Genomic DNA, 12,504 nt, shown 5'->3' with positions numbered 1-12,504 from the left:
ACAAAGGAACTGAGTGAAACAGAGAAAAAGCAGAGAGGGGGGAAGACAAAAGACAAACGGCAGAGCAGAGAGATGGATGCACACATGACTAATTAATCAGTTTGAAACATTTAAACCAAAGAAAAGCATGGGTAAATATTTTACCAAGAAGAGACAATCAGTGATTAGTGAATGCAGATGGAGAGAAAAGAAAAGAGGGCTGCAAGGACAAAGAGAGGCAGTGAAAAAGATATAACACTCTGCAAGACAGTGAATAAAACCGGGCCCAGCGAGCCCCTCTTAAATGCTCAATTCTTCATTTTTAAGGCTGAAGCAGATGGAAATTATACTGTCACAGGGTCAGCTGTACAAACTCTTTTAACTGCGTTTTCTGCAACCTGTGCTGTGCAAAGCGCCTTATATGGCACTAGAACAACAGCTACACTCCTCACTGATGATAAACAAAATAAAAATCCTCTAATTAGAGTGAACTTGTTGCCCTGCACAGAACTAAAAATGTGTGAGCTTGAGATTGGTGAACTGAAATAAGTTCATATCAGATAGCACTAAAAATGCCTCACAAAAGTATTCATGCCCTTTGAACTCTTCCAGATAGTTTCAGGTAATTATACATAATAGACCAACACAATGTAGAGCCTAATTGGGAAGTGGATGGAATCTAATACATTGTTTTCAAAACTATTAAAATTCCAATGAATCTTAAATGTGCGAGATTTGTGTTCAGTCCCCTTTACTCTGATGCCCCTCAACAGTTAAGTTACCTGCTTGTAACTTAACCACAGCTTACATACAGCTGTTCTCTGAAAGCCTGAAACATTTGCTTCAGGCACAGGTAGAAGAAGGCGCTCTGGTCAGATGAGGCCAAACTGTGTGCAACCTTTGAAACATGTTATTGGCTGCATCATGCTGTGGTGATCATTTTATTTAGCTGGGACCAATAAAATGTTTAAGAGATGTAAAAAGACTTTGGGATAACTTTAGCAGCTTTAGAAAGTTAAAATCCTTTTGGAGTTATTAGAGTAAAAATGCTTTACCTTTCGGAATCATGCATTATTTGACTTCTACAAAATTATGCACTTTGTAAGTTTATTAGACACACTCCATATCAAATTACATTGAAGTTAGTTGGTGTAATGTAACAAAAGTGGTATGAATATATTTTCAAGTCAATATACGTTGAAACATATTCCAATTTGTCAAAAGATCTTGTGGTGACATCAGGATGTATGAATGGAGTTTGAGCATTTACTTCAGTCTGGAAAAGAAAGCAAAGACTGATAGCAAAATATCTATTTTGACCTTTTCATGCTCCCAAAGCATATGATGAAACAGCAAGAAACCCTTCAAGTAAAACGCGTTTCCCTCGGTGTTACCTAATAACAGACTTCACGCGAGGATAAAACGGTGTGTGTTTTCGCTTCAGTACGCACAAGTGGCAAGCATCTTGCATCACTAAAGCAGAGGAACTAATCAAAACAATCTATTAAAAATCTATTAGGGTTGCAATGAGTAATCTGATAAGCCGCCTACAGTTACTCCCCATAGGGCCCTGTGTGCGCGAGTGTGTTTGAACTGCAGCGCTGTCTACATTCTTCACAGTAGATTAGCTAATTTGATAGTAACTCACATTCACACTCATCATTTGATGTAATGGAGCTGAAGAAGCTTCTCATATTCATCTATTTTGCACAGATTTAAAGAAGCATCAGAGAGCTGTGTCTTGTTGAAGTACGCTTCCTACCTCTGGATGTTTTTATTCTTTCGTAAAAAGCTTTATGGGTTAAGGGCTAAGCAGCCCACATGTGAGGTTCTTGAAAATTAGTGGAGAGCTGTGCGGCATTCTTACTAGAATGCCACACAGCATCTCTTCTAAATTAAAGCATATTGCCGAGTGCTGCTGAGCCTGGATGTTCAAATGAGTGTGTGAGAGACGCTAAGTGGCCTGTATGTGAGATAACAATCAAAGCTAAGCTATGCCTGCTGTGTCCCTCAAGATAACTAACACTCTAATAGCAAGGTTGAATATCAGGACGTATCCAACCTTGTGTGTAAGGTTTTTTTTAAAGGTACAGTTTCCAAACTACAAAATATTTCCATCCTACCACGTTCCTACTGTTTAAAATCTTTTTAATGCAACGCTATAGAAATGCTTCAAATTAAAAGTGACCGATAATGTTACAAAGTCAAGTGGTGGTGACATTATGAATAGGATTGGTGAAAATGTGGTGAAAATTGTTTGGATGCTTAAACTCCCTCTTTGACATTACCTGTTAGCATCTTGGGTAATGTAACCTGTGTCAACTGTGGCTCTCCCTGTTCCATTTACAGTGAGACCATCTAATATGTTGACTATCTTATTAGGATGCAAAGGGTGAATGAATAGGCAAACAACTATTGCATCCCCAAAATATCTTTTGCATTATTAATATTGCGCATGCTGATTTCACGGTGTATTTGTGCAATAAATGGAGCCCCCTCTGATGCAGCAGTTTTAAAATTGATGGCATTTTTTTTTTTTTCTCCGAAGAGTTTTTGCGGCGCTAGTGGCTCGTATTTTTTCAACAGTAGGCAGACAGCAAGGAGGGTGAGGAGAGGGGGAAGACATGCGGCAAAGGTCGTCGGGACCGGGAGTCGAACCCGCGACGTTCGCATCAAGGACTAAGGCCTCCAAATGTGGGGCGTGCTAACCCCTGCGCCACCACAGCACGCCCCCAAATTGATGGCAATTTTTAAAAAAATGGCAGAAATGCCCTCAGAGTTTGATTGTGAAGTTGAAGTATGTAGAAAAAATACTTTTTCCAATCATGAGAAATGAGCCGTCAGATTATTTAAATTAAGATATTTCTGTAATATTTGCTTAAAATCTCATCCTGCTCCCATCCACAGTGTTAACTAGAATAAACTTGTTTATGACTTGCTACTTTGTTAGTCTTGGCAGATGTCTGGCTTTCTGCCATCCACCTGGTGTGATTGCAGTAACATTGGGCACAAGCACCTAACCGGACATTGAATTTCCTTTTCCTTATGATCAACTTCCCTTTTCTAAAACGGCTATTATTCCCATACAAAATGATGTCTGTCACACTATCCAGAGATACCTAATGGAGATGACCTACAATCTCCCTCACTTGGTACACGTGAGCATCCCAGCTTGCATCCTGACTTCTCCAATCTTCGCTTAAAAATGGATTCAAGCGTAATACATTTATTATTCATCTCCTCTGCTCTCATTTCAACAGTCTCCCTTTCCTTCCTGCTCTGATCTGCTCCTCACTTTGGCTCATTAACCCCTGGCAGCAGCGAATCAGGGTAGGGAACATACAAGAAGTGAATGAGTGCAGCGACACACTGTTGGACCGAGCTAAACTGCTTTAGCACCGAGATTATAAAGGACTAAACTGTTATCGTCTGTAACATTAGGTGACATTGTGGCTCACTGTAACTTATCCTGCTTTTTAAAGGTGATTAGCTTTGAACATTCATCGCAGTGCTTGTTAAATTCCTTCTAATAATTGGCACTCGAATTACAACATATATGTGAAGATTAGCCACAATGACTGCCAAGTCATTCTTTTTTTTGTCACCTATGCTTGTTAGGGAGTCTGGAAGTATGAGTTATCAGAGGAGATACGACTTTGTAGGACAAAGGTGCAGAGATAGAGACGGCGTTTTAATGAGACTGTGTGGGTGGATTCAAGCAGATCTGATGACATAAAAGTCTTTTAAAAGGACCCTCATTACTGTCTACCCTTTCAACATAAATGCTGCAATCCGTGTATGTGTATGAATGAAAGTGTTGATGTTGTGCAGATGCAAACTTGCCACATGTACACATATATTTATACAGGCACTATTTTTTTTTTAATTTAATTTGAGAAAATGATTAGAGGAAAAACAGGATCAGTGCATTCCTCGATCGACTATTATCAGCGAGTGGAATGTTTGATCAGAGACGGAGAAAGAGTAGAAAGAGAAAATGTGAGCAGCACATGAAACAGGAATACATAAAAAGGAAAAAAGGAGAGAGAAGCAAAGAATCGTTTTACTAATTCATAAAACGGGTGGCACATAGTGGCCAATTCAGATAAAAGAAAGAAGCAACTGATGTGTATTGGGCTTTGTTTGAGCTTATGAAGGTGCAAAAACAAAACAAAAAGAAAATCAGGGGAAAGAAACAAAGCAAAAATGCCAGTGAACGTCTTTAAAAATCACAGTGGTTAAATTCTGACCCACTATTCTGTGCATAATTGTTTGAACTTAGCAACATTGGGAACCTGTGTAAAGTCATCACAATTGGATGTAAATCTGTACTTTAACTAGAAAACTAAACTCTTTGTCATTCAGAGGTGGTCTATGGCTCAAACTCTTTTAAAAAAGTGATTTCTTGATCCTTTATGTCAGGCCTTACAATCTGCCCAACGAAATGCAGCAACGGCAAAAAATTGGTTTGGAGAGCTTTCAGACCCTAATGACTGAAACCATCATTTGAAAATAGCAGTTTGTACTTACTCAGGTTATATTTGTTTGATATTGATTGCTTGACAGGACTGAAAAAACAACCTGCTACACACCAACCAAATGCAGGGATCCCACATCCAGAGGTGGTGCAGAGCGTTCCATGTGTGAGATTCGACAAAGCCAACCCAAAGCCTCGACTGTGCCTCTGGATGAATGAATTGGAGACATCATTCACAGGAAGATTGTGCTCATCTCTAAGCTGACTGTAGCCACATGTGAGGACATGCCAGCAGATGGGAGAAAGGCTCAGGCTGGCAATGATGAGAGATAATTGATATCCACATGCTTCTGTGGGATACACATATGTACACACATATGGAGGCAAATTTGGTCTCGAGAAGGATGATATATCAGTTTATATTAAATAAAGTTGTCTGTTATTTATGTAAAAAAATTTTAAAAAAAGATTCGGTCATTAAAGTCGGATGCGTACTCCCTCTCTCAAACAAAAGCACCGACTCAAACAACAAGTTGGAGTTTTGTCAGCTGATTTCATCTTGGAGATGTAAAACAATAAAATACAGGCGAAATTATTCGTTTGCATAGAATCATTTCTTTAGTTGCATAACAATGGTTTGAGATGCAAAATAATAAAACATTGCCAAAATTGAAAAGTTGTTGGCAATGATCAACAGATTTTTGGTCGTTTCTCTTTCCTTTTAATCCCACTACAATTGCTTTGAAAATCATTGAGTTAAATAAGTGCCATTATGTTTCTCTTTTTATTTTTTTATTTTTGCTCTAAGTTGTAAGCAACATGTTAAACTGACATTTCTGACAGAAATGTGTCTCGGACTTTACCTCCTCAGTCTATTTCTCGTTACGTGTCTACAGCGGCATTACCAAAAAATAAATAGTTTTGAAGCATTTGATATTTTATTTGTGCATTGTTGGATTTAAAATGGGTCACTGTGAACTGAGACGTACTGAAGATATTCTGGAATGTGTAGGAGAGATAACTTGACATTCCTACTGCTCCGTCTCATCCTCCTAAAGCGTCATCAAAAACAAGTAAAGCCTTCAGTTTCCTCAGCAACTGTCTCTTCTTATCCACGACTGATCAGCAATGTAGTGTAGAGGGGACAGTGTGTGGACAATGCAAACACAGTTCACACTCACACACACTCACTTATGATGCAGATTAGCAGATGGTACAAAATGTAAATATTTAGACAAACACTGATTTTTATCTGTTATTTTATGGTGGCTCTTTGTGTAAATAAGCTTTTAATGTTTTTTTTTGTTTGTTTGTTGCCCCTTCACTGTGTTAAATTTAAAACTCTTGCAAATTGTGGATAGAGTGTAGGATAAAGTTAAATGGAGAACACAGTAAATATATTTTTGAGTGTGTTTATTTTTGGAACATCGTGATAGGGTTGACTGTAAAGCAAACAAGCAGAACATGTCAGGATTAAATGCAAGAATAAATCATAAGTTTTGTTTTGAGCGCCTGGTCTTAACCTCCTTGGCTTCTGCCACGCCTGCTTTCTTTCATCCCGCTCTACATCTCTATCTCATGCTCCGTTTGTGTGCTTGTGTGTGTTTGTGTGACCTTGTGCGGCTGTGTGAACTAATGACCGAGAGCTACCAAACGCCTGCACAAAGCCAGTCTCTGTACTCATGCCTGGGCCAAACAACTCGTGGCTCGGGTGGTTCAGTTGAACAACGGCACGAAACGCATTCACACAAAATGAAGAAAAGTCAAGTTTACACTTTGGGCTAAACAGAAAAATTAATTATGATTGTTTTTTCAGACTCATTTTACGCCAGAAAACAAACTGATCAAACAAAGCCATCATTTCTCCGAACTCTGTCACAAGTGGAAAACTGGGGAGTTCCCGCAAAAAGTTTCGGTTCTCATTTGGGAGGAGAACATGCGGCACAGGGGAGGTGGTAACATGGATTTAAATGGAAACCATAAAAACACGTGCAAGCCTGCACATGCAAGCACACAAGGGGATTTTGACGAGACAGCATTATCCGCAAGAAACATAATCATCCGTCAATTAGGCCATGACATGGTCTCTTAATGGTGACACACCAGTCTCAGTCTCAGAGGGACGTCAGTGACTTTACACAGAAAAATACACATAAAAGTGACAAACTGTCAAATTTTATTAACCTCAGAAATATTATGTAACCCTTTAGCATTACAGCTGAATCCAAGTCATTACATTCATAGAAAGACATACAAATCACACCAACACTATATTATCATGGTCTGACTAAGTTCTAGGGCTGCATGATTTTAGGGAAACACAAACAAAAACTCATTGTTCAATTTTGCAACAACAATAAAAATTATAATTTGACAAAATGTGTTACTCTACCATGTTCCAAATTATACTATTACAGTGTAAAACAAAAACTGTCATTTCTTCCTTTATTTTGGAGTTTAAGCAATAGCCAAGACTATTATGGTCTCCTTTACAACGGGTCAAAACCCAACCCAACATAAATTTGGAGCCAGAATTTGGAGGACTTCAGCAAGCCAGTGAATGAATTCTTTAGGGGCACATTAACAACATCAAACTCTTAGACATGATTGGGTGAGAGTGCTAAAAATTATTTGAGTATCCACAAAACCTCTGTGGTGAGATTGTAATTGATTACTTATTGTGGCAGCAGCGTGTCAGGGTTCTGGGTTCTTATCCATGGTACCAGCATAGACTGGCGTTCAAGGAGTGAACATGTTGGTGTCATGCCACAGAACTAGTAGTATGTTAAGTATTTTAATCATTATTAATTGTCTAACAATAATTCTCTTGGCAGTGTAGTCTCCACGCAGGTTGTGTCCCACCACTGGTCTGGCAGGAACAACTAGAACCTACGGAACAGCTAAAGCAAACAATCCATTATTTGTCTGTTAATAAATAGTGTGCTACACTGAGATCCTTGAACAGTTGGTATGCAGTACTCCCACAAAATGGGTCTCTTTGCTTTGGAAAACCACATAAAAGTCCAAATTGCACATAGCCTGACTAAACAACCTATGAACAAAAACAAAACTTTATGCTGTCTAACTTCACCACTGTTATTAGAACCCAACCATTGTAACATATTATGGTGCAATAGCTAGATGGAGTTTAACCCCTTTTTGTTTTAGATTTTATTTTTTGTGTTTATTTTCCTTCACAGATGCACATCATACTTAAGCTAAAAAGAGAAACAATCTATCAATACTTTGTCTAGTACATGATTAAATAAGTGCTTAAAGAGAAAGCAAATTGACTTCTACTTTTATTTCTTGTAGAAGAAACAAAAGTCATGCCTTTTGCATGACTGAAAATGTCATGCAAAAGGCATTTGAAGTATTAGCCTTATAAGCTGCAGGCAACAATCACACTAATGGGGCTGATGAGATCACTAATCGGACCTTTGTCACTTGACATGCCAAACATTTCCCAACAATGCTGACATCAGAGTGGTAACATGACGGAGAACTTGTGAAAATAAGCCGATTAAGAAAAAATATTTCTTAAAGCTCGTCTCTGAAAAACAAATCAAAACACGCAGAACCAGGGAAACTTTTCAATGGATGAAGCAATATGTGGCCAGGAGAGGAGATAGACAAATATTTGAGTTTACAAATATTAGTAATGTTATTCTTATCAGTTAGCTGTGCTGTCGTACAGGTACTGAGTGTCTTCCTTACCATATCTGAGGTAGGCTAAAAGGTTTCAACCTTACTGAACCATTTTGTTTCTTGTAAGGAAACCTAGCCTTATATGGCGACAGTGAGTTCCTGCTATCTGCCATCAGAAGCTGGGGGTTATCATCACTGATCCATTGTTGAATGGGCATCAGGCAGCATCTCCACACCGGGCCACCTGAGCCTGGCACAGACACAACAGACACCCAGCGGGCACTCAGGGCTCTGACCACCTGGCACAAAGGCTGCATGCACATAACAGATGGCTTACATTGCCCCCCGATGGTGTGCGCAGCTGAGGAATCCTAAGTCCTGTCTGTGTGTAAATGTGTGCACAGAATCAAAAAAAAGAACAATTAGGTATTGGATTATTGACTGGAAGGCTCTCTTTTTGTCTCTGCCCCCCCCAGACCACCCATAGGGACTTTGAAAATGTATGGAAGTGTGTCCCTGTCATGGTCAATGCCGTTTTATTGTCAATGCTCAAAAAGCCCCGAGGTGCAGAAGTGGCCAGTCACCTCTTTCTTTAGTTAAATAATAATTGATGTGTACAACAGTGACTCAGGTGCATCACTTATTCAGACAGAAAAGCAGGGACTACGGAGCTCATGTAGTGTTGGGAGATGGAAAACTGGAGAAAGGCTGAGGAGCTGAGTAAAGCAGAGCCCTGCTAAATTTACAAACTCATAAAATTAAAAACACATTTTAGACCACACAACATGAACATTTTATTAGGATTTTTGCAAGTTAAGTCAACATGAAGAAGTGCATAACTGGAAAATTGGAAGACGACAATTTTCTCATTTTATGAATAAAACTCTGAAAAGTGTGATTTGCATAGAAAAATTGCACCTTTTGATAATGGCTTTGCCACTTTTCAATAAAAGTCAAAGTTGAAAGTGAATAACTAACTAAGGAAGTGCACAGTCTTTATCCATAGCAGTGTCTGGATGACCACTAGAATTAAGTGGGCATCACCCCTTTTTATCGCTTCCTTCTTTCCTCCATCTCCTATTGCTTCCTTTATCTGTCTTACCGTTCCATCTTCCTTCCTGCTCCTACATCTCCTCAATCTGTGTCCCATCAAACCCTGACTCATTAGTGAAAGCTTCCCATGTGAACGTCCCTGAGAGTGAGTGTGTCAAGCAGAGCACAAAGGGACTTCATTAGTGCTCACTTTAAACATGTTGTTTATGCCACTGCTTTGTTGCTCTGGACAACCTTGAACATCATTGTTAATTAAAAATAGACTGAAAGGAGATGGCACGAGCTATCAAAGCTCTCCCGTCTGCCCAAATGATGAATCAGGAGATGAATCTAAGAGAAAATGAAGTAGTGTACTTGAAAGGTTATTAAAAAAAGAACGATGCTCTAGGATCCTTAGAAGAAAGATCCATTTTTCACACACCGGTTGTTTTTACCTCAGCCCTTCAATCAATCCTTCCATCTATTTTCCTCTAAAAGTGCAACTAAAAAAGCCATTAATTCATCCCAGCATTTTATGACTTCATGGCTATCGGGAGTCTCGGAGTGCGAGTATGTGTGTGCTCAAGGTTTTGTATTCTGGTCCCTCTCAGCACATCCAGTCTTTTCTGAGACGATATCCTTTTTTTCCCTGTACTTTCAGAGGCAGCCAAAAGAACTGCAAGCGCCTTGTCTTTGTTGTTAATGCACACGAGAGCAACACAACAACCTACTTCCCAAGTGAGATTCCACACACAAATATACCTCAACCGGAGTGGATAACTCGGAGCTCGGAGGGAGAGACATGCGAGAACAGCTGAGAAAATAAATCGGTTGTTGCCAAGCTAAGTGAATGGGCGTCACGCTGACAAATGCAAAGCACTGAATCTTAGTCAACTTGTATTGTTTGTCTTCTACCTCATAAACATAAACACAGACACGCACATACAAACCCACGCCATCACAGGAGAACGCATTATTGCACATACAGTGAGTGACAAACACACAAACGCCACATGCATACGCAAACAGGCATTAAAGGCACAAAAACACACAGTCTGATTATACATTCATAATTTTGAATGGATGACAGGTCTTGAGCAGTGAGGAGGGGAGCGGGTTGAATTCTAATGAGTTGCCATTTACATGAGAGTCCTGTTCTTTATAAACTGAATACACAGAGAAAGTCTCAGACGTTCAAATTATACAAACATAAAAACTGTTAGTTCATGTCTACCTACCATACATTCACAAAACGAAATTCGTAGTGAACACATTCAGTTGTCATAATCATCCTTCCTCTATATAAAAAAATAAAGGAACGCACTTGTTTCACCACTGGGGGAAAATTGTATCTAATGTGGGAATAAACTCCTGCAAATAAAACTGGTTTTACTTAGAGGTCTCAGCAGAGAAGCCCTCTTTTGGCCAAGTTAAATATAGTTTTAATATCCAAGGTGAGAATACACATGACACCGGGACAATGCAGTGTCTTTTTATGTGATGGAATAATAAAGCAAAGCCTACTACTTCATTTAAACCTTGAAAGAGTCCGCTGAAATGTCCAGTTAAGAAAAGGCCAATGACCAAAGAGAGAAAAGCGAGGAAAAGGATATTCACATTCAAAACTTTGAATGATTGCACAGAATAAAGAACAACCTTTTTCCGTTGTCAGAAAAATCAATACATATAAAATTGGTGTATTCAGATATGTTTATAAATAATTGGTATGCAACCAAAATGTCATCTAACAGAGTCATCACACACCATCTCAGTGCAGTATCTTTCACTGTGTACAATTGTCCAGTCATAAAGAGAGCATGCACATTTAGCTCGCTTATGCTGTCAGCTCAAGTCCTCAAAAGCTGGTCGTTGTCCAACAGCTGCTATATTTGTCTTTTAGTCATTTTTGGTTTACTTATGCACAGACACAGAGGGGCAGTCATTTAAAGAGTATTAAATAGACACTGTTTACAAGCTATATCAAATGTCTTCAATAGAAACTGAATCCTCTCAGTTTAAAGATCAGTAAATCGCTGCTTGAATTTAAAACGCACAACAGTTGCTTGCAGCCAAAACCAGTTGAGCTAAAAGTAAATTAAGACAACAAAACCAAAGAACATCCGTTCAGCTTGTGCAAATCATATCATTAGAATAAACATCCAAACAATCCTACCTTCTTCAGTTTACCATTGCGTGTACCAACAAACGCCACCGTGTTGCCACGGTAGTCGTAGGCAGCCACCGAAGTCATGCCATCATCTTTGTCTATGAAGAGAGGGGTGCCCTCAATGGTGCTAGTTCCTCCAAGAGGCTGGTTGAAGTCTTGTCCACAGAAGTTGTCGTCTATCTGCAAGGGCTGCAAAGTGAAGACAAAAAGTTAGCAACAAGGCAAAAGACCTGACATTTTTCCAACATAATAAAGCATAATAGTCTAAAGATCCATTCATCACTCCCCAAAAAATTATCTCCTGACCAGAATTAGCTGAGATTATTCACACAAACAGTTAGCACCAATCCAGATATTCAATATGTTAATCTTTTTTTCAATGAGTGAACAGAAAAAACTGAAACAGTACAACGGTACTCTTTGGTGTGGGCACTGTTACTAAGTGATGGCTACTCAAAGTTAGCCATAAAATAATCAAAAGGGGAAAAAAGATGCAAAAATAGTTTCTTTAAAAAGAAACTATTTTCAAGAAAATGTTGAAACATGGTTACAGGTACGTCTCATAGATTTGCCAGAATTCAAACAAACCAGAATATCCCTTTAGTGTTTTGAGTCCTTATTGAGAGCTGAGGATAAGATAACAGAAAGTCCACTCAGACCCAGGACTTGCAGCACTCCATCTTAAGCACCCCCAGAATCTTTTCAAAACAGAACTTAAAAGCCCCCAAGCTGTGTTCAAGTCCGCATGGAGCTCATTTTCATCACCCAGTGGGGATTGCAGTGAAACCCATTGGTCTCTAATGCTTCTGATTCCGTTGCTAACACAGTAAATAGGTTATTCAAATAAAGAGCCATTCATACCGACAAGCTGCATTCTATAAAGCACAATCCCACCCAGCAAAAATCTTTTTCCTCAGCTGCGTTCAGTCATGGCGGTTACACCGCGACCATGTGACAATATCGAGAGCATTCCGATATCACGAGGGGCACATCACCCAAGGCGGATCACTGACCCATATGATCCCTTAACCAGTCACCACACACACTCATTCAGCCTATAATGCATTAAAAAGGGTTCAAGTGCCAAAATGAATGAAACCTTTTGCTTGATGATGAATGACAATGTTAAACCAACACATTTTGTAATTTTGTAGACGGTTTCCTTGAATCAAGCCGTCATTATTATTGTTGTTGGATTAGC

General features: G+C 39.2%; 1 protein-coding gene across 5 annotated transcripts in view; it reads right to left on the bottom strand.

The window, feature by feature from the left end:
- plxna1b (plexin A1b) overlaps positions 1–12,504 on the bottom strand; it is a 247,573-nt gene that overhangs the window by 156,172 nt on the left and 78,897 nt on the right. For all 5 annotated transcript variants that reach the window (XM_028001974.1, XM_028001972.1, XM_028001976.1 and 2 more), the window contains one exon: positions 11,310–11,492. In XM_028001974.1, the coding sequence (XP_027857775.1) occupies positions 11,310–11,492 (183 nt within the window). The remainder of the gene's footprint in view (positions 1–11,309; positions 11,493–12,504) is intronic.

Source organism: Xiphophorus couchianus, chromosome 20 (assembly GCF_001444195.1).
Source record: "Xiphophorus couchianus chromosome 20, X_couchianus-1.0, whole genome shotgun sequence".
NCBI lineage: Eukaryota > Metazoa > Chordata > Actinopteri > Cyprinodontiformes > Poeciliidae > Xiphophorus > Xiphophorus couchianus.
The sequence above is the reverse complement of the archived record's forward strand: the minus strand, read 5'-3'. Positions and strand labels throughout refer to the sequence as shown.